The 19,068-nt window shown below is 44.5% G+C and overlaps 1 protein-coding gene across 12 annotated transcripts in view; it reads left to right on the forward strand.

Annotated features, from left to right (window-relative positions):
* The window catches only part of tenm3 (teneurin transmembrane protein 3), a 2,019,778-nt gene that overhangs the window by 1,827,935 nt on the left and 172,775 nt on the right, over positions 1 to 19,068 (forward strand). For all 12 annotated transcript variants that reach the window (XM_085979187.1, XM_085978950.1, XM_085979196.1 and 9 more), the window contains one exon: positions 10,904 to 11,118. In XM_085979187.1, coding sequence (XP_085835313.1) covers positions 10,904 to 11,118 — 215 coding nt within the window. The remainder of the gene's footprint in view (positions 1 to 10,903; positions 11,119 to 19,068) is intronic.

Below are 19,068 nucleotides of genomic sequence, written 5' to 3' on the forward strand. Positions count from 1 at the left end.
CTACGTACAACCTTGTGACTGATCTTTTTTTATCGGGGAGGAGAGGAATGGCAGAGAGATTTTCTAGCAGTTACTTTAAGGGGATATTGTCATCTTATTGGGGAGTATTCAGGTGCTCAATTTGCAGGGATTGGGGAAAGAGCAGGGGAGGAGTGGGACTAATAGGATAGTTCTTGCAAAGAGCTGGCACAGGCACAATGGGCCGAATGGCCTCCTTCTGTGCTGTATGACTCTAGACTTGTCGACTGCGCAAGCTGTGCTGCAAAGCTGCCATTTTGGAGGCCAGGGAAAGCGGAAACGGCAGTAGGTGTTATATCTGCTGTAGCATGAATGCTTTTGGTGCTTTTTAAATTTAGAATTGAAAGCTAGGAATGGAAATAAGGCGTCTGGATCACGGGGTGTGTCATCATCATCTCCTCCTCTGTTTATAGAGCGATTTGTGAGCTTCCACCTTTAAAATAAATCTCTGATTACTCTGCTTCATTGTTCCATTTGAGCCTTGATACTTTCCTCCGTCTGTTAGTTTTTACGAACTGTGTCAATTATCTAACCCCGCATTTGTAAATCAGCCTGAATACATGCATCTTGTTCCATTTTGAATTCAGTACGCTGACCCAAAACAAACCAGTTCATCTCACTCAAAACAATGGCAGCGTCTTTAAATTAAATGCTGTTAAGCCGAACAGTTTGGCATCAGTGATATGTTGCTCATCAATCTGAAGTATTTGCCATGTTGATATTTTATTATGCTGAAAGCCTACTGTGTAATGGAACGTTATTTGCACTAACAGCGATGTAAAATTTGATGCTCAGTTGGCTGTATTTTATGCAAAATTGTAAAATAATTTAACATCAAAAAATAAGGCGGCTTGACACCCACGCATGTGTGTATAAAAATCTTGTTCTAGTGTGCAGCCATGTCACTTCAGACATCACAGGCTGGATTTTTCTCTGCCATCCTGCTCTAAATTGGATGGGATTGCAACCAATGTTCCGTCTAATTTTTTTTTTCCGTGCGCAGGCCCTTTACATTTGCTGTGCGCGGCATCTCTTTCAGCCGCAGCAGCTTGTGAGCAGCCTGCGCGGGACCTCCGGATTGATAGGGAGAACCTTGCTAGCAACGCAATTGGCAGGCAAATAGGGCAGTGGCACCTGCCGCCTCCTTTCACCCGCTGCCCCTCCTGGGAAAGCCACTGGCTGTCCTTTGCTGCCGCCTGCAAATGCTGACAGAGAGGCTTCCCGACAGATTCTCCTCCTATCCATCTCCTAACCTCTGCTCGCTGGACCACCTGGTGAAAGGTGTGCTTAGGCCTGGGGTGGCAGCGGTCGTGGCCTAAAAGTCTCCCGCTGGAGGGAGCGGGTCTAATAGAAGCTTCCTGTCCCTTCAAAGGGGAACCCCAGCACTTCCCTTTTGTAGCTCTCAGTTTTTTCTGCGGCCTACAAAAAGCGGCAGCCATTTTCGTCCCATCCCGATTTCCCTTATTTGCAGCACCGGGTGCCCACCTCCCATGACTAAGTAACCCCAACCCGGGAAAATAAGTCGGGGTTCTGGCAAGGTCAGAGGGGTGGGCAGAAGCCCTATGCTGGAAAAAAGGAAATCCAGCCCTGCTCTTCGAAGTGTTGAAAGTATAAAAACGAGAGAACGAAAGACAGTCATTGCTTTTACAAGCGCACATCAATCTGCAAACCTGCGACATCAATTGACCTCACTCTTGTGGTAATTCACAGGAAGGGCTTTAAAGGGACAGGCCACTTAAAGGCACCTCCACCTTAGCAGCAGAATAATGGATTGTGTATGACATGGTTTAATGTTCCTGTCATTATAAAATAGCACATCATTTAACTTGGCATAAGCAACGCCACGAGAGATGCACCAGTAATATTGAAAACCCTCTCTTTCAATGATCAAAATTATCATATTTTAAATTTAATTTCACCTGAAGTTTGAATAATTATTTCTAAAGCTGCTGCAGAAAAGGGCAATGAAAGTCTAAAATTGGTTTTGATAATCAAAAAAAACCTTAATGTTGCAGACAGAGATTGGAGGCAAACTTCCTTCTGCCAACAATTTTAGAAAAAACAATCGGCCCGATAGGAAAACAATTTAACTTAAAATTGTCAACAGGAGGAAATTCAGCCCTGTTGCTATTTAAATTTCGAAATGGACTTCACTTGAGACTCATTAATAAAAATGAATCCTTTTTAGTCAGAGACAGTAACTGTGCTGTATCTGGTGGTGATTTAAGTATCTCTGAGTTCCAAGGTCCTTTTGGCACAGAAGTGAACTGAAGTGTGCGCTAGCACTTTAGGTTTAGAGCAGGTCATTTGAAACCATCATTTTGTGAGATGTTAGGTATACTTTATGACTTCACCATGCACAAGGATTTCCTCACATTTCTGCTCTGTCTCCACATTTACAAACTTCAATCCAGCCTTGCCCTGATCGTTGCCAGGGATAATGACTTGCAAATGGCACTTTCACCGTCACGCCAAACCTCCCGTGTGGACGTTTGCAAACATAAAAAAGAAAGGAAGTCCATGGCAGCTCTTTTTGTTAAAAGTGCTCCTCCAATTTATGAGCGAAAATAATCATTTAATTTCCTCCAACATTTTATTTTAAATGTCAGTTTTCTTGCCTACATGGAGAGCCACAAGTCGCTCTCTCTCCCCCCTGATGACATGAGTTATGTCCGAGCTGCCTGGCTCCAAAAGAAAACCACAACTCAGACTGAGATGTGGTTTCCCAGGGTTGGGCTACTCCAGAACAGCCAAACCTCAGAGTGGTTTTAAGCCATGATTCTTGCTGTTTCCCATGGCGCCATCCCAGGATGCACAGATATACAACTCTGGGCCTATCGGGGAGGGAGACCTGAAGCGAGGGGCTCCTTATTGGCACAGAAATTCATGATAATTCGAAAAGATCCAAGAAATTTACAGTGAGACTTATTTTATTTTATAAAAGGATTGAGCATTTGGAGCAAAAAGTACTCCCTCAACTTTCCTTCCCTTTTAATTATTTGATCAAATTATTTTAGGGGTTTACAAGTAAAGAATTATTTTCGGTTTACTATTTTGGTATTTTGCAAGCCATAAAAATTCCTACTAATTAGCTGCAGCTTGTTTCTGGATTAGTCTGCAGTGACAGTCATCGCTCGTTTAGCATGAACAAAGTCCTGAGGTGGCCAAGAGCATTTTGTCAAACAACAAAACCATCGCATTCACAATGTTATATACGAGTTAGAAATGGTAGCTAACCCATGAGCAAAATGATCGACTTCTATGATCGTCTTCTCAGCTCTGGGTTGTGGAGCAGTGCAGCTTCGAGCACTGCATTTATTCAGTACCAAAGAGCTACCATTATCTCCCCACCCCCTTGATTACAGTGCATTCCGGGAAGGATACCATCACCGTTCACTTGTGTTGTGTCGCTGTCGTGTGAAACTCGCCAAAGAATTTTGGCTCCACCAAAAAAATAAGAAGTAACAGTTCTAGCTATCAACCTCAGATTTGTGGAATGATCACTTTATTGTTGTCAACCACACGTTGGGATAGCACAAGCCGGAGATGACCAGGCTTCTGCCTTTGTCGAAATCTACCGCTTGATGAAATAATAGCATTCCCCGCAGTGGAAATAAAGAATTAATTAAAAAAAACACACTTCTGGATTTCTGCACAACACAAGTTGCAATGGTTCGAAACATTTGCCAAAGGATTTTATCAGTCATCATTTCTTTCCAACCATCACACACACGCCCACACATGCCACTAGCGAAGCTAGAGATTGACATATTTCCCCCTCGTTCCTTCAAACTCTGCACAAAAGCAGTTAATGTCATGTCATGTAAATCCTTTTAAAAAGAAGTTGGCTAAATATCTAGCTGGGAACAGAACTGGAGATTATAGGGAAAGATATAGATTATGATTATCCATCCCCACATCTCTACTATTTAACGTTTTACCCTCTACAAATAAAATAGCCTATCAACTGGACTGGTATCAATTTAATCACAAAGAACCAGAGGTGACATGAGGAAAAACTTTTTTACGCAACGAGTGGCTAGGATTTGAAATGTCTGATAAGGTGATGGATACAGATTCAGTAGTAGTCTTCAAAAGGGAATTTGATAAATACTTGAAGGAGAAAATATTGCAGAGGTATGGGGAAAGAGCGGAGGAGTGGAACTAACTGGATTACTCTTCGAAAGAGCCGGCGCAGACTCGATCGGCCAAATGGCCTCCATCTGTGCTGTATTATTCTATGATTCTATGTGATAAACAAATGCTGCAAAGGAATTTATACCATGCCAGGTGATGGACTGTTTTGTTTGTAGGGGGTAAAAGGTTAAATAGTAGACATGTGGGGATGGATAATTGCTCTTAAGTGTTGTTCGATCACGTTTTGGGATCAAGGAGTATCAAATGGGTAGAATAAATTAAAATGGGTGATATAGAATCAATGATAGTACATGGTCTGCGGAAGGAGTCACCTTCATGAGCTGAAGGTGATGGTATCAACCAGTTTCCAGGTCTGTGAATCAAAGCTAGAACTTTCATTGTTTATATGACCTCGGGTATGGTTGCCTCGTGGTTGTGGTGCTGGACTAGCAAAGTCATGAGTTCAATTTCCCACCATAGCAAGTTGGAAGATTGAATTCAATAAATCTGGTAAATTGTGGGCTAACAGCAAAGAAATGACCATACAAACTGTCGGATTGTTGCCAATATCCAAGTGGTTCACTAATGTCCTTCAGAGGAGGGACGTGCTACCCCTGTCTGATCTGGCTTGCATGTGACTAGTTCCACACTGTGTTTGACCCTCAGGGCAGCTATGGATGGACAATAAATACTGCCTTACCAGTGTCTCCTACATCCCAAAAAACACATAAATAAAAAGTGTCGCACACTGTGAGGTGGCATTGCCAACTGAGCCATCAGAGACTGTCCCATCTTGCTTATTGGAAGCCAATAAGATGTCGTCGTATCTCACTTATTCACACCTGGTGTACTTACCCATATCTCATTGGTTCTTATAGTACTTAGGCACTCGGTTTGAGGGGACGATACTTGAGACCGAAAGATCCTGGGTCGGACTTGCGCAGAAATTACACCAAAACCTACGCTAATTTCTGCACCAATGTTGCCGACAGAAATTTATGCTCAAATAGAAACATAGAAGATAGGAGTAGGAGTAGGCCATTCGGCCCCCCGATCATTGCTGATCATCCAAATTCAGTACCCTGTCCCTGCTTTCTCCCCATATCCCTTGATCCCTTTAGCCTTAAGAAATATATCTAACTCCTTCTTGAATATATTTAATGAATTGGCCTCAACTGCCTTCTGTGGTAGAGAATTCCACAGGTTCACCACTCTCTGGGTGAAGAAATTCCTCCTCATCTCTGTCCTAAATGGCTTACCCCTTACCTTTAGACTGTGACCCCTGGTTCTGGACTCCCCCGCCATCGGGAACATCCTTCCTGCATCTAGTTTGTCTACTCCTGTTAGAATTTTATAAGTTTCAATGAGATCCCCATTCCTTCTAAACTCCAGCGAATATAAGCCCAATCGACCCAATCTCTCCTCATACATCATTCCTGCCATCCCAGGTATCAGTCTGGTGAATCTTCGCTGCACTCCCTCCATGGCAAGAACATCCTTCCTCAGATAAGTCGACTAAAGCTGCACACAATACTCAAGGTGTGGTCTCACCAAGGCCCTGTACAACTGCAGCAAGACATCCTTACTCCTGTACTCAAATCCTCTCGCTATGAAGGCCAACATACCATTTGCCTTCGTAACCACCTGCTGCACCTTCAGCGACTGGTGCACAAGGACACCCAAGTCTCGTTGCACTTCCACTTCTCCCAATCTATTGCCATTCAGATAATCCGCCTTCCTGTTTTTGCCACCAAAGTGGATAACCTTACATTTATCCACATTATACTGCATCTGCCATGCATCTTCCCCATCACCCAACCTGTCCTACTGGAGTTTCTCGGCATCCTCCTCACAGCACACACGCCCACCCAGCTTTGTGTCGTCTGCAAACTTGGAGCTATTACATCTAGTTCCTTCATCTAGATCATTAATATATATTGTGAATAGCTGGGGCCTTAGCACCGAACCCTGCGGTACCCAACTAGTCACTGCTTCCCACTCGGAGAAAGACCCGTTTATTCCAACTCTTTGCTTCCTGTCTGCCAACCAGTTCTCTATCCAAGTCAGTACCTTACCCCCAATCCCATGTGCTTTAACTTTACACGCTAATCTCTTATGCGGACCTTATCAAAAGCCTTCTGAAAGTCCAAATACACCATATCCACTGGTTCTCCCTTATCTATTCTACCAGTTACATCCTCAAAAAATTCCAGTAGATTAGTCATGCTGTAGGAATGTCTAGTTCCTAGCAAGAGACTGAGGTCGACTCAGGCAATTAGCAAACGATGTTTAATATAAAACAAACTGAGTTTAACAAACCAATGCACGAGAACTACGAAAACAGGTCTAGTCAGTTCGGAGGCTCCACGAGGACTGCTTGGGCGATCCCGTGGCTGGCGTCATCACGTTTTTCCTGCCGATGGGGGAATCACGTGATGAACGGCGTGACGTCATCGCGTTTGCCCGCGCTCTTAAAGGTACCGCACTCTGTACATGCAAACAGTATATACAAAGATACAGACTCAGGCTGTAGTTAACATATTGTTAAAGGGAATTATATACATTTGATCGGAGTCCCTTAGTGGCTCCGCCACAATGCACGATTTACCTTTTGTAAATCCATGTTGACTTTGTCCGATCCTATCACTGTTTTCCAAGTGCTATGCTATTACATCTCTTATAATGAACTATAGCATTTTCCCCACTACCGATGTCAGGCTTACCGGTCTATAATTCCCCGTTTTCTCTCTACCACCTTTTTTGAATGGTGGGGTTACACTACCCTCCAATCCATGGGAACTGTTCCAGAGTCTATAGAATTTTGGAAGATGACCAGCAATGCATCTACTATTTCTAGGGCCACTTCCTTAAGTACCTTAGGATGTAGATTATCAGGCCCTGGGGATTTATCGGCCTTCAATCCCATCAATTTCCCTAACACCATTTCCCTACAAATACTGATTTCATTCAGTTCCTCCCTCTCATTAGACCCTATATTCCCCGACATCTCTGGGAGGTTATTTGTGTCCTCCTTTGTGAAGACAGCACCAAAGTATGTATTTAATTGGTCTGCCAGTTCTTTGTTCCCCATCCTGTGAATTTTCATAATTAAGTGCAGTTAATATTGTCCTTTTTATATTAGAAGCTTTTTTTTAACCTTTATAAAACTTTGGGATGGAGAGGTCAAGTTTGGTTCTGTTGATCTCCGGTGAAACTTAAAAACCAGGATAAAACAAGTGCAAATGCAGCACCAGCAACAGGGGTAATAGGGAGTGGGCAGAGGGTTCCGTCGAATGTATCTCGGAAGTGGTGCAAACGATAATTCGCACTTAACGATGTTTCGACATAAATCAGTTACACACGAATTACATCAAGAAAACAAATGGCACAAAGTTGGCGTTACGCCATAGTGACACTGAAGCTTTCCAGGAAATTCCAGGCCTTTGTTCCATGAGAAAATCAACTTCAATCGCCATTTTCTTTGTCATTTGAACCTTTATTAAAAGTTTGAAACTTTATTGAAAGTAATAGTCCATTTGATTATAATCAGAATTGCAGAAAGGAATCTAACTTCATTTTAAATACTCTTGTTTCAAATCAACAAAACGGCAGTTTTACGGACATCCTGTGAATTTTCACAATTAAGTGCAGTTAAGATTGTCCTTTTATATTAGAAGCTTTTTTTTAACCTTTAAAAAACTTTGGGTGGAGAGGTCAAGTTTGGTTCTGTTAAAGGTCAATTGGAGGAAAAATTAGCGAAAATAAGAGTGTGAATGATTGATCAGCGAGCTTTGTGAGATTTTACTGGATGGCATTTTTTCCAAAGGTAACAATTTCTGCTGTCAGTGCACAGTGAGCGGGTCAGAGGCACTCCTATTTCATTGAATGTGAAGTTCCATTTATATTGATTAAGTAGACGAATGCTTATTCTGCTTCCTGACATGTTAATTAGTGTCACTTAACCGTGCTAACATTGAAAATTCTCATCACTTGGAGTCAGTGAAAAACCCTTCAGCTTCACTGGATTTCAGATCAGCATTTAAAAAGTTTTTTTGATTTAAGGGAATCTTACCCTGACTGTTTTATTATTAACACTGAAACCATTAATCAGGGCATTTTGGTTGCTTTTTATTCCACGGGCAAGGTTCAGCAGTGTTATTATGCATTCTCCGCAATCCTGTGAGAGGCAACACTTTTCTCGCATGCTGTCCTGAACTACAGGGGCATAGATGTTCCTACTCTTGCATCTAGGGCTATTCAATTGCCCGGGCGCAGTAAATGTACAGTGATTGGAGAGGGAGGAGCGCCTGGCACCAACCGAGGCTGCCCTAGCATTACAATCGGCCCTTTAGACTTTCCAAATCCTGACTTCTTACTCACAGATGTATTAAGTGGAGTGCAATAATAATCAGAAACAAAAATCCCCAACTGCGAAGAGGAAAGTGGCAAGTCATTACTTGATGAGGTTAGCCCAAGGAGGATATGGTATTACCTGCACAAGCCATTCCAAAATATAGTCCTGCCTCCTGGCCCATTACAAATGTCACTGAGGCCTAGACAAACATATATAAATTGCTTGTCTCTCGCTACGGATTCTGATTCTGGGCAGAAGCAGATGACCCTAGGAGAAAATTACCCAATAAATATATGTAGTGCGCCAGACAACAGCGCGGCAAAGCATCTGAACAAAAATCTGTTTTGGGATTAGCGAGTAAAGCACAAAAAGCATAGCTGAGAGCATTGTGGGATTCAAGATTTTCCAAACGGTTGACATACTGTGCTTGGCCTAGAAGTAATATTACATTTCACATAATCAAGATGTCCCACATGTTGCTCATTTATCCCATATTGTGGAATATAATTTACAACATTTGTTGAGTCAGAGGTGACGGATACATGCATGAATGAGAACTGATTGTGTGCATTATCGACACCACACACAGTGGTCCCAGGACGCATGTCTGCCAGGCTAGGAAGTACCTCGAGCAAAGGTAAGAAAATAAATCTGGTGAAATGAAAGTGACCTCAATACAGTATTTAAGGATTTTGCACAAGATTTTTTTTTTCAATTTTCTATAATAGAAACAGTGTCTGGAAAAGGGATCATAGGAATTTACTCCACGCTCACTTTCACAAAGATATCAGATTATACGATATTCCATGTTTGCTTGTTTTAGAGCCATGCCAGTGAAATCTGGTAAAAAGTACACATTTAATTTTACAACAATTCAGACAAAAGTTTCAGTCAATTGACTTTAAACTAAACAAATCTCCTGCCATGTTTACCCTAAAATTCCATGTTTAATGTTCTGCTGTTTGGGCCCTGATGGTTGACTGATGATTGGCACAGTGAATAATCACTGGAATTACACTGTAAATATTATAGTTACTGTGCAAAATGAATCTCACGCACTGTTTGGAAATGGCTGCTACTCTATTCTAATCATATAATGGTATTAAAACCTAATCCAGCATCCCTCAAGAGTCCTAGCAATAGATGCCCTATCATTAGTTTGTAAAACAGCTATGTTCATGGGTAAGTACTTCAGGTTATCTGCGTAATATAAGTAAAAGAGAAGACTTTAGCGCAACGTGATAGCCATTCCCAATGGATGATGAGGCTTGACTGTAGGCTCACAATTCCCACATGGTTCCCGTTCTGCTGGGGAGAGTATAGAATGTTTGTCTGGAGGATAGAAGGCCAGGCTTGAATAGTGAGGATGAATTCGAGTTCACAGCCTGTGGGGACGAGGAATTATTGATGCAGAACAAGCTCTCCAGAGATTAAAGGGTAAATTCACTGAGCCCATGCTGGAAGGGATGTGCATCAGGGCATCTGGGCTTCAGTGTCGCATCTTGTCTTAAACCCAGACTCCCTTCAAGTATGGTTCCCCACTGGGAGCGTGGGCTTGGCGAATTTACCCTTAAATGTATGAGGTAGGGTCCGTGATTGGCAAGACTGAACATAGCCTATGGAACGAGTCGGCTGGCAGGGCAAAATGGCCTTTTCATTCCAGTAAATCCCTTTGGGAAAGACAGTATCCAGGACAGTTTTCCTACTTCAGATGACTCGACCAAGAATGGTAAATGCAACCTTCGCTTGCTGTCTCGTTCTAGCAGCATGATTGGAATTGCAAACATCAGAAAGCATCTTAAGAAGTCGAAACTCATTAGCAGTTCGGTCCAAGCCATTGTGTTGTTGTTTGCTTTTAATTTGTTCTTGAGATGTCGGTGATGGTGGCAAGGCCTCCATTTATTGTCTGTCCTAGTTGACGTGAGAAAGATGGTGGTGGGCCGCCTTCTTGAAGCAATTGTTTGCTCAACTGAGCGACTTGCTAGGTCACTTCACAGGGCATTGAGAGTCAACCACATAGTGGGAGACTGGAGTCACCTGCAGACCAGATAGATTCCCTTTCCTGAGTCACATTAGTGCACTGGTTGGGATTTTAAACAATCTAACCGCTTTCATGGTCATTTTTCCTGGTGCTACTCCACATATTATGTGAATTTAATTTCATGGTGGGATTTGACCTCATGACCTAGGATTGGCAGTCCAGTACCATACGCATTGCATTACCATTGCCTGTATCAATAAGGGTCTTACTGAAAGGGGAAGGAGCCTGGAGGAGGATGGTCATGAGTAAAACCTCACCTCCGGACTCACAACCTAAAGAATGGCACGGATATCAACTGCAGAGAGCCCATGACTTGGAGTCTTGCATTCTGAAAGTATTTTCTTTATTTCAAGGAAAATTTGGCATCAGTTATCAAGAAAACAACACCATAGATTCAGGTGAGGTTGACCTGGGCCGGCGGACGATACAGGAGGTGCCTCCTGGGGTCTTCTGGAGAGCTCAACTTTTTATTGATCAGCCCCAGTTCCTGAAGTTCAACATATCCCTTCCGAAGGATGCGTTGATTGGAGTATATGGCAGGAAAGGGCTACCTCCTTCACACACTCAGGTATGTCTTGAAAGAAAGATGTCCTGCGTTTAGCTCCGGCTGCAGAGTACAGGAAACTTTGGTTTATCCGGAGGTTAAAAGTCCGGAAAGCTCTATCTACCGGCAAAATTCAGGAGCCGTTTCCGATAAGTTTTTTTACTTCTCGTTGCTTTTTTTTTTCCCAGTCAGGCTCTGCAAGGTCTGTAGCTAAGTAACAGCTTCAGCTAGAGACGCTTGCAGCTGCAGCCGACTGTTTTGAAGCTGTTGCTAAGCAACGGGGTTTGTTGATTCACACGGAGTTTCAACATTAGCGCTGGTTTGTCCGGCAGTTTTGATGGAACGGCAACAGCTCGGTCCCGTCGGTGCCGGATATCACAAAGTTTCCTGTATTGTGTTCCCCATCACTTGAACAGTTAAACTACTGGAGTTTTTTTCCACAGGCTGAATAAACCATTTGACATGTTTGTTCATTCCCTCAATCTTTTCTTCAGGTTGCTCCTCAACCAGGTCCTCAAATTTGCTATTTTCTGACGCCATTAGTGTCTGTGCACATCACAGCTATGCCCCAAAATATAGATTAACTCACCATCATCTACCATTTTTATTTGCATGTCTCCCATTCTCTGCTGCAACCTCCTGACCCCGCTCCATTATGGCTCTTTCTACTATCGCCAGAACCCTGTGCAATTGCTACAGCCTCCACGGCCAATGAACGATGCAAATTTAGGACACAGAAGGATGCCATTCAGTCCATCATGCCTGTGCCTGCTCCTGGCTAATCCAAAACTAATCCCATTGCCCTGATCTCCCCCATTATCCTGATTCTTCCTCTGCTTCAAATATTTATCCAGTTTTCCCTTAAAAGATATGATGGGCTCTCCCGCAACCACAAATCCCCAAACAGAGGAAATATTCTTTCTCTAATCACTCAATCAAAACACTTCATCATTTAAAAAAAAACCTCCAATAAATATCCAATTAACCTTCTCTGCTCCATTAGATATAATGCCAGTGGCTCATGCCTCTCCTCATAACTATAGCCCCCCATCCCTATAGTAGCCTGGTGAACCTACGCTGTACAAGTTCTCTGGCATGCTCAGTTTATACTGTCTCCATGCTTGCTCACATTCATCTCTCTCTGCTGCCTTTTTGAACCCCAAACACTTTTTCAGCCACTATATACTAGTCTCTCCATAACTAACATCACAGTTGACATGATAATTATCTCTGTTCCCTCAATCTCACTTCATTTTCACTTATGTCCAGCATTTCCTCCACCAAACCCCTCTCCATTTTCAACTCCATTGAAAGAACTGCCTCGTGCAACCCATAAAAACCTCCATCAGCGCCATGGCTATTTTTCGTAGCGCCGCTGATTAATCACAGTATGATGTTTGCTAGTTGTAGGAATTTTCTTCATTTTGTTAATGCTCAGTGGGAGTACGTGAAGCTCTCTCAAAACATCACTTACCACTGTTCGTTCCCTGCCAGTCATTAACAATGAAAAGGGAGCTGTGTGTCTTTTTTTTTCTGATTGGTCTTCACGCTTTCTTTACTTCGAGAAAGATTTGTTTTTTTTCCATTCTCTAGATTTTATTTGCAATTCTCAAAAATTGATCGTACTGAACTGATTGAAATTTCTCCAGCCCGTTCACTATATTATTGTGCAGTCTCTTTAAAAGCCCTGCTTTGGATTCTGCAAAGTATTTGTTTCACAGACTATAAACCCCTGAGGATTGCAAGAGTGTCTCTGCATCAACTTGGCGTAGTAATAAAAGATCATTTTCTTGGTTTCTCGGATCTGTGTGACAAGAAATTGTTCAACTTTATTCTCATTTTATTAATCAGCATTGCAGTCGAATCCTGCTTGCATCAGAATTATACAGAGCGGAGTATTTTTACTTTTAAAAGAACGTGATTCTGTATCTGCTTAGAAATAGAACTCCTAAATAAATGCATGATAAAAACGTAAAGATATTTAGGAGCTGAAAAGGGGTTGTTAGGCCTCTGGCAGAGTTTAAATTGCTTATTTTATATTTGCATAAAGATGAGATTGCATCTTTGATCAAATTGCTTTGCTTCCCTCCCCTTTTCATCCTGTCAGTCCCCAGGATCCCCACCCAACAACACTTGTCCCTGGAGCCTCACCTCCATTGTTGTCAGACCCTGCGACTCTCAACCCATTGCTGCCAGACCCGGGTTCCCCCACCCACAGGCCTGCCAGACCCAGGTTCCCCCACCCACAGACCTGCCAGACCCGGGTTCCCCCACCCACAGACCTGCCAGACCCGGGTTCCCCCACCCACAGACCTGCCAGACCCGGGTTCCCCCACCCACAGGCCTGCCAGACCCGGGTTCCCCCACCCACAGACCTGCCAGACCCGGGTTCCCCCACCCACAGGCCTGCCAGACCCGGGTTCCCCCACCCACAGGCCTGCCAGACCCGGGTTCCCCCACCCACAGGCCTGCCAGACCCAGGTTCCCCCACCCACAGGCCTGCCAGACCCGGGTTCCCCCACCCACAGGCCTGCCAGACCCGGGTTCCCCCACCCACAGGCCTGCCAGACCCGGGTTCCCCCACCCACTGTGCTGCCAGACCCGGGTTCCCCCACCCACAGACCTGCCAGACCCAGGTTCCCCCACCCACAGGCCTGCCAGACCCGGGTTCCCCCATCCACAGGCCTGCCAGACCCAGGTTCCCCCACCCACAGACCTGCCAGACCCAGGTTCCCCCACCCACAGGCCTGCCAGACCCGGGTTCCCCCACCCACAGACCTGCCAGACCCGGGTTCCCCCACCCACAGACCTGCCAGACCCAGGTTCCCCCACCCACAGGCCTGCCAGACCCGGGTTCCCCCACCCACAGGCCTGCCAGACCCGGGTTCCCCCACCCACTGTGCTGTCAGACCCGGGTTCCCCCACCCACAGGCCTGCCAGACCCGGGTTCCCCCACCCACAGGCCTGCCAGACCCGGGTTCCTCCACCCACAGGCCTGCCAGACCCAAGGAATTTCCCCCGTGAGGTCAAACCCCACATGGCACCCTTATTTCTGCCAAACCCAAGACCATCAGTGCCCCATTGCTGCCAGCCTCAATTATCCCCTCCACAAAGTTGTCAAACCCCAGGAGCCCTCCACTCCAATGCTGCCAAAGCAACAGGAACAAGCCCCTCAGTACTGTCACGCACCAGACCCCAACCCCAGTGCTGTCCGATCCTGGGAATCCCCTTCAAGTACTGTCAAGACTCCAGAACACACCCCTCGGCAATGTTGCCAAACCAGAGATTCCCCCTCCAGTTCCGTAAAACCCCAAGATTACACCCCTCACCAGTCCCTTCAAATGACAGCACTCTGCTCCAGCTCTGCCAAACCAAAGAGCCGTCTCCAGTGCTAAACCCCATGATCCACCACCCCTCCTTAGGGCTGCTGAATGCCAGATGCCTACCTCCAAGCTGAATGCCAAGTGCATACCTCCAAACTTTCGATTGCCCCACTTAATAAATTCAGAAAGTGAGAATACATCATTCCCACTTTCGAGAAAACGCCACTCTCTTGTCACCTGGGATTGCTTTAAGCTTTGTTAAATAAATTAGCTCAATGTAGCTGGTAATGAAGGCTGATATAAGGAGGATCAATAGCTGCCTGAAACTATTGCACACCGCTTTCTGAAAATGTTAGTTTGATTGTAACCAGCAGATCAATACCTCCCTTTGTTCAGAGTAAAAGGAGCAGCACAAACTATTGAGAACTTACCTAAATTCTTAATGAGAATCCACGCTGGCCACTTGTACCACGTGGTATGATTGAATCTGTTTTTATCCGAGCCAGCTCAATACATTCCTCAATGATATAAAGGTCACACTTGCTACTTGTACCAGCGTGCACTTTATTTGACCAATTTGCTTGTCCATCACGGTCGCCTAATAAAGTATAATAACCATTTTGATACCTGTAAATGGATGCCACACTGCAAAAAAGCTTTAGAAGATCTGCTCCAAAACAAATCTTTGTAAATTAGCTTCCTCTGCGATATTCTCCACTCCTTTCCTGAAAGTGCTGACTCCCAGTTATGGATCCACAGGCGTGGACCATTGCCCACTAACTTGCCCAAGGGACTATACTTCATGTGTGAGCTTATATAATAAATATTAAATATGCAAATTGTGTCGTGGGACTGAAGAGTGACCAATGTCGCAACTTTGTTACAAGAAGTGAGAGAAGTTTAAACTGGGTAACGGTCGGACTAACTGGGTAACGGTCGGACTAACTGGGTAACTGTCGGACTAACTGGGTAACTGTCGGACTAACTGGGTAACTGTCGGACTAACTGGGTAACGGTCGGACTAACTGGGTAACGGTCGGACTAACTGGGTAACGGTCGGACTAACTGGGTAACGGTCGGACTAACTGGGTAACTGTCGGACTAACTGGGTAACTGTCGGACTAACTGGGTAACGGTCGGACTAACTGGGTAACGGTCGGACTAACTGGGTAACGGTCGGACTAACTGGGTAACGGTCGGACTAACTGGGTAACGGTCGGACTAACTGGGTAACGGTCGGACTAACTGGGTAACGGTCGGACTAACTGGGTAACGGTCGGACTAACTGGGTAACGGTCGGACTAACTGGGCAACGGTCGGACTAACTGGGCAACGGTCGGACTAACTGGGCAACGGTCGGACTAACTGGGTAACGGTCGGACTAACTGGGTAACGGTCGGACTAACTGGGTAACGGTCGGACTAACTGGGCAGCTATAGACCAGTTAGTCAAAATCAGTTGTGGCCAAACAATAATTGGGGATAAAATAAGTGAGCATTTTGAAATGCATGGGTTAATCAGGAAAGATTGAACAGGCTGTGGCTCTTTTCTCTAGAAATGAGAAGGCCGAGGGGCAACCTAATAAGAGCTCTTCAAAATTATTCAAAGGTTTTATAGGGAAGACATAGAGAAGATGGTTCCAATAATGGGGAGTACAAAACTAGGAGCCATACATATAAGATAGTCACTAATAAATCCAATAAGGAGTTCAGGAGTAACTTCCTTATCCAGAGAGTGGTTAGAATCTGGAACTTGCTACCACAAGGAGTAGTTGAGGCAAATAGCATAGCATTTATTTACGGGGAAGCTAGATGAGTACACAAGGGAGAAAGGAATAGAAGGATATGCTGATAGGGTGAGATGAAGTAGAGTGGGAGGAGGCTCATGTGGAGCATAAACACCGGCATAGACCACTTGGTCCAAATAGCCTATTTCTGTGCGGTACATTCTATGTAACCAGCACGACTTTGTTAAAGGCAAGTCATTTTTGACAAATTTAGTTGAGTTTTTTGAAAAGATAAAAAGAGATCGTTAAATCTTTTAGAAGAAAATTAGATAAATATTTGAAGCAGAGGAAGATACAAGACTAAGGGGAATGCGCGGGGTTAGTTTTGGATTGTTCAGCACAGACACAGTGGGCGAAATGGTCTTCTTCCAAACTGTAAATGGCTATGGTTTTCTATAACAAAGACTCACTAGAATGGTTGCAGGAATGAGTAGTTATAGTTATGAAGAAAGGTCCACACTGGGCAATGCACTTCTCAATATATTGAGCCATTTGGGAAAATTTATATCTGAATTCAATTGTTTTTAGACAAAAGCATCATATTCAAAGTATACAATTATCTGTTGCTTTGAGAGATTTGGGTAGATCATAGTCTAATCTGAAATTTGTCTTTGGATGAAAAATCCCAGTCAAGAGTGAGGAGGAAAGAAACAATTTATTTATCGAAAGCCTACAGCAGGCTGGACTGATCAGCTTGGGTTAGGGGGAGGAAGGGAGCAGTTAGAGTACTTTGCATAGGATCCATCAAACTCTGGCTGTGCTGGATGACTGATAGTCAGGTAGCGTTCTGTCTCCTTCATGTATCTTTAATACACTGTTACACATTAAACACTGTGCAAGCAGAGGGTTCCAATTATATATTATAGCGGAAAAGCTGTGTTGCTCAAATTCTGATTTATTTATGTTTTTGTAGCTGTTACTGCTGTTGCTGTCTGAACAATAGTGTTCATGGATCCACACATGTCCACTGGCAATTCACAATGGAAATTAAAAATTGAATGGTCTTGTGTTTGCATTAGGGCAAGAATTGAATCTTAACCATGAACATAAAAGTTTGGGGTCCTAACGGTAAACCCATGTGCTTGTGTATGTTTACTATAGCAAGATTAGGTATGCCACTCTGTCTTTACATTTTGCAGGGTAAGAGAGAGAACATAACTGAACCTCCCGTCATTTCAAAGTTCACATTAAGGGAACATTACCATCAGCAAAGCATTGCCCCTCTCAGTACGATCCAAGTGCATTTTGCTGCTATGGAAATCTCAGGGACAATTTTCAATCACCTGTTCCTTGGCTGAGAAATGGGAGACAAGCAATTGAAAATTGGGGTTGGGAGGCACCTGGGCCACCCGATTAATGGCACAGTCCTGCCTGATTTTCAGGCGGGCCTAAAAATGGCCAAGCCGCATGCCAAAAAACGTGCGCAGTCTCCGCCTGTTTGTACCAAGCATTGAACGACTTAACCGGCTGGTGGCAGCTCAAAAAACGGTCCGGTACGATAAAAAAATAATAATAATTTGTGCCCCCCCAAATGGCTTCTAAAAAGACTCTGTCGCTCTGCTGGCCTGTTTGAAGACCCATTGGGATCGTCTCCTGCCGCCACCCCCCCCCCCCCCACCCAGACCCGACCTGTCGACCAGCTGAGTGTGAGAGCTGGCCAATTTGCCGACCTCCCAGAGGCAGTAACATGCAGCAGGCCACTTGACGCCTGCAGCTCACTGGCAGCATGTTAATGAGGCCCAGGCTTCAAAATGGTTCGGGTCTCATTGTCGGCCCCATCGGGCAGGTGGAGGGCCGCTCCGCCAACTTCGCGCCTGTTTCGGGCGCTGCTCGGAAAATCATCGCCCTCATCTTTTGCCCAGACCCAGCCCTGGTATTTTTCTCAGCCACATACTGCCACGGATGGGGCAGAAGCTGTATTAATACAGCACCTGAGGAACCACGATGGGCAGTTTGTTGCGATACAGCACCTGCCACAACCACTGCCGAGGAGTGGCATGGATATGAGCTGTTGTCGTGCAGTTATTTTTTTAAAGAATAATCCAACTAGCTTGCAGCTGAGCTCAATAGGTTAAGTGTCCAGTAATCTGACGGAGTGGATCACTGGCCCGTTGTAGAACCCGCCCATTCTTCATTCCATTGAATCATAGAATCATGGAAATTTATAGCACAGAAAGTGTCTGTGCCGGCCGAAAAAGAGCTATCCAGCCTAATCCCACTTTCCAGCTCTAGGTTTGTAGCCTTGTAGGTTACGGCACTTCAAATGCATATCCAAGTACTTTTTAAATGCGATGAGGGTTTTTGCCTCTAACACCCTTTCAGGCAGTGAGTTCCAGACCCCCACCACCTTCTGGGTAAAAAAAGTTCTCCTCAACTCCCCACTAATCCATCTACCAGTTACTTTAAACCTATGCTTCCTGGTTATCGACCTCTCTGCTAAGGGAAATAGGTTCTTCCTATCCACTCTATCTAGGCCCCTCATAATTTTATACACCTCAATTAAGTCTCCCCTTAGCCTCCTCTGCTCCAAAGAAAACAACTCCAGCCTATCCAATCTTTCCTCATAGCTAAAATTCTCCAGTCCTGGCAACATCCTCGTAAATCTCCTCTGTACCTTCTCTAGTGCAATCACATCTTTCCTGTAATGTGGTGACCAGAACTGTACGCAGTACTCTAGCTGTGGCCTAACTAGTGTTTTATACAGTTCAAGCATAACCTCCCTGTTCTTACTTTCCTTTATTAGCCGAGGCATAGAATATATCTCGTATGCCTTCTTAACCACCTTATCTACCTGTCCTGCTTCCTTCATGGATCTGTGGACATGTACACCAAGGCCTCTCTGTTCCTTTACATTTCTCAGTATCC

Source organism: Somniosus microcephalus, chromosome 1, assembly GCF_052327205.1.
Source record: "Somniosus microcephalus isolate GS21.2 chromosome 1, FLI_Smic_1.0, whole genome shotgun sequence".
Classification (NCBI taxonomy): Eukaryota; Metazoa; Chordata; class Chondrichthyes; order Squaliformes; family Somniosidae; genus Somniosus; species Somniosus microcephalus.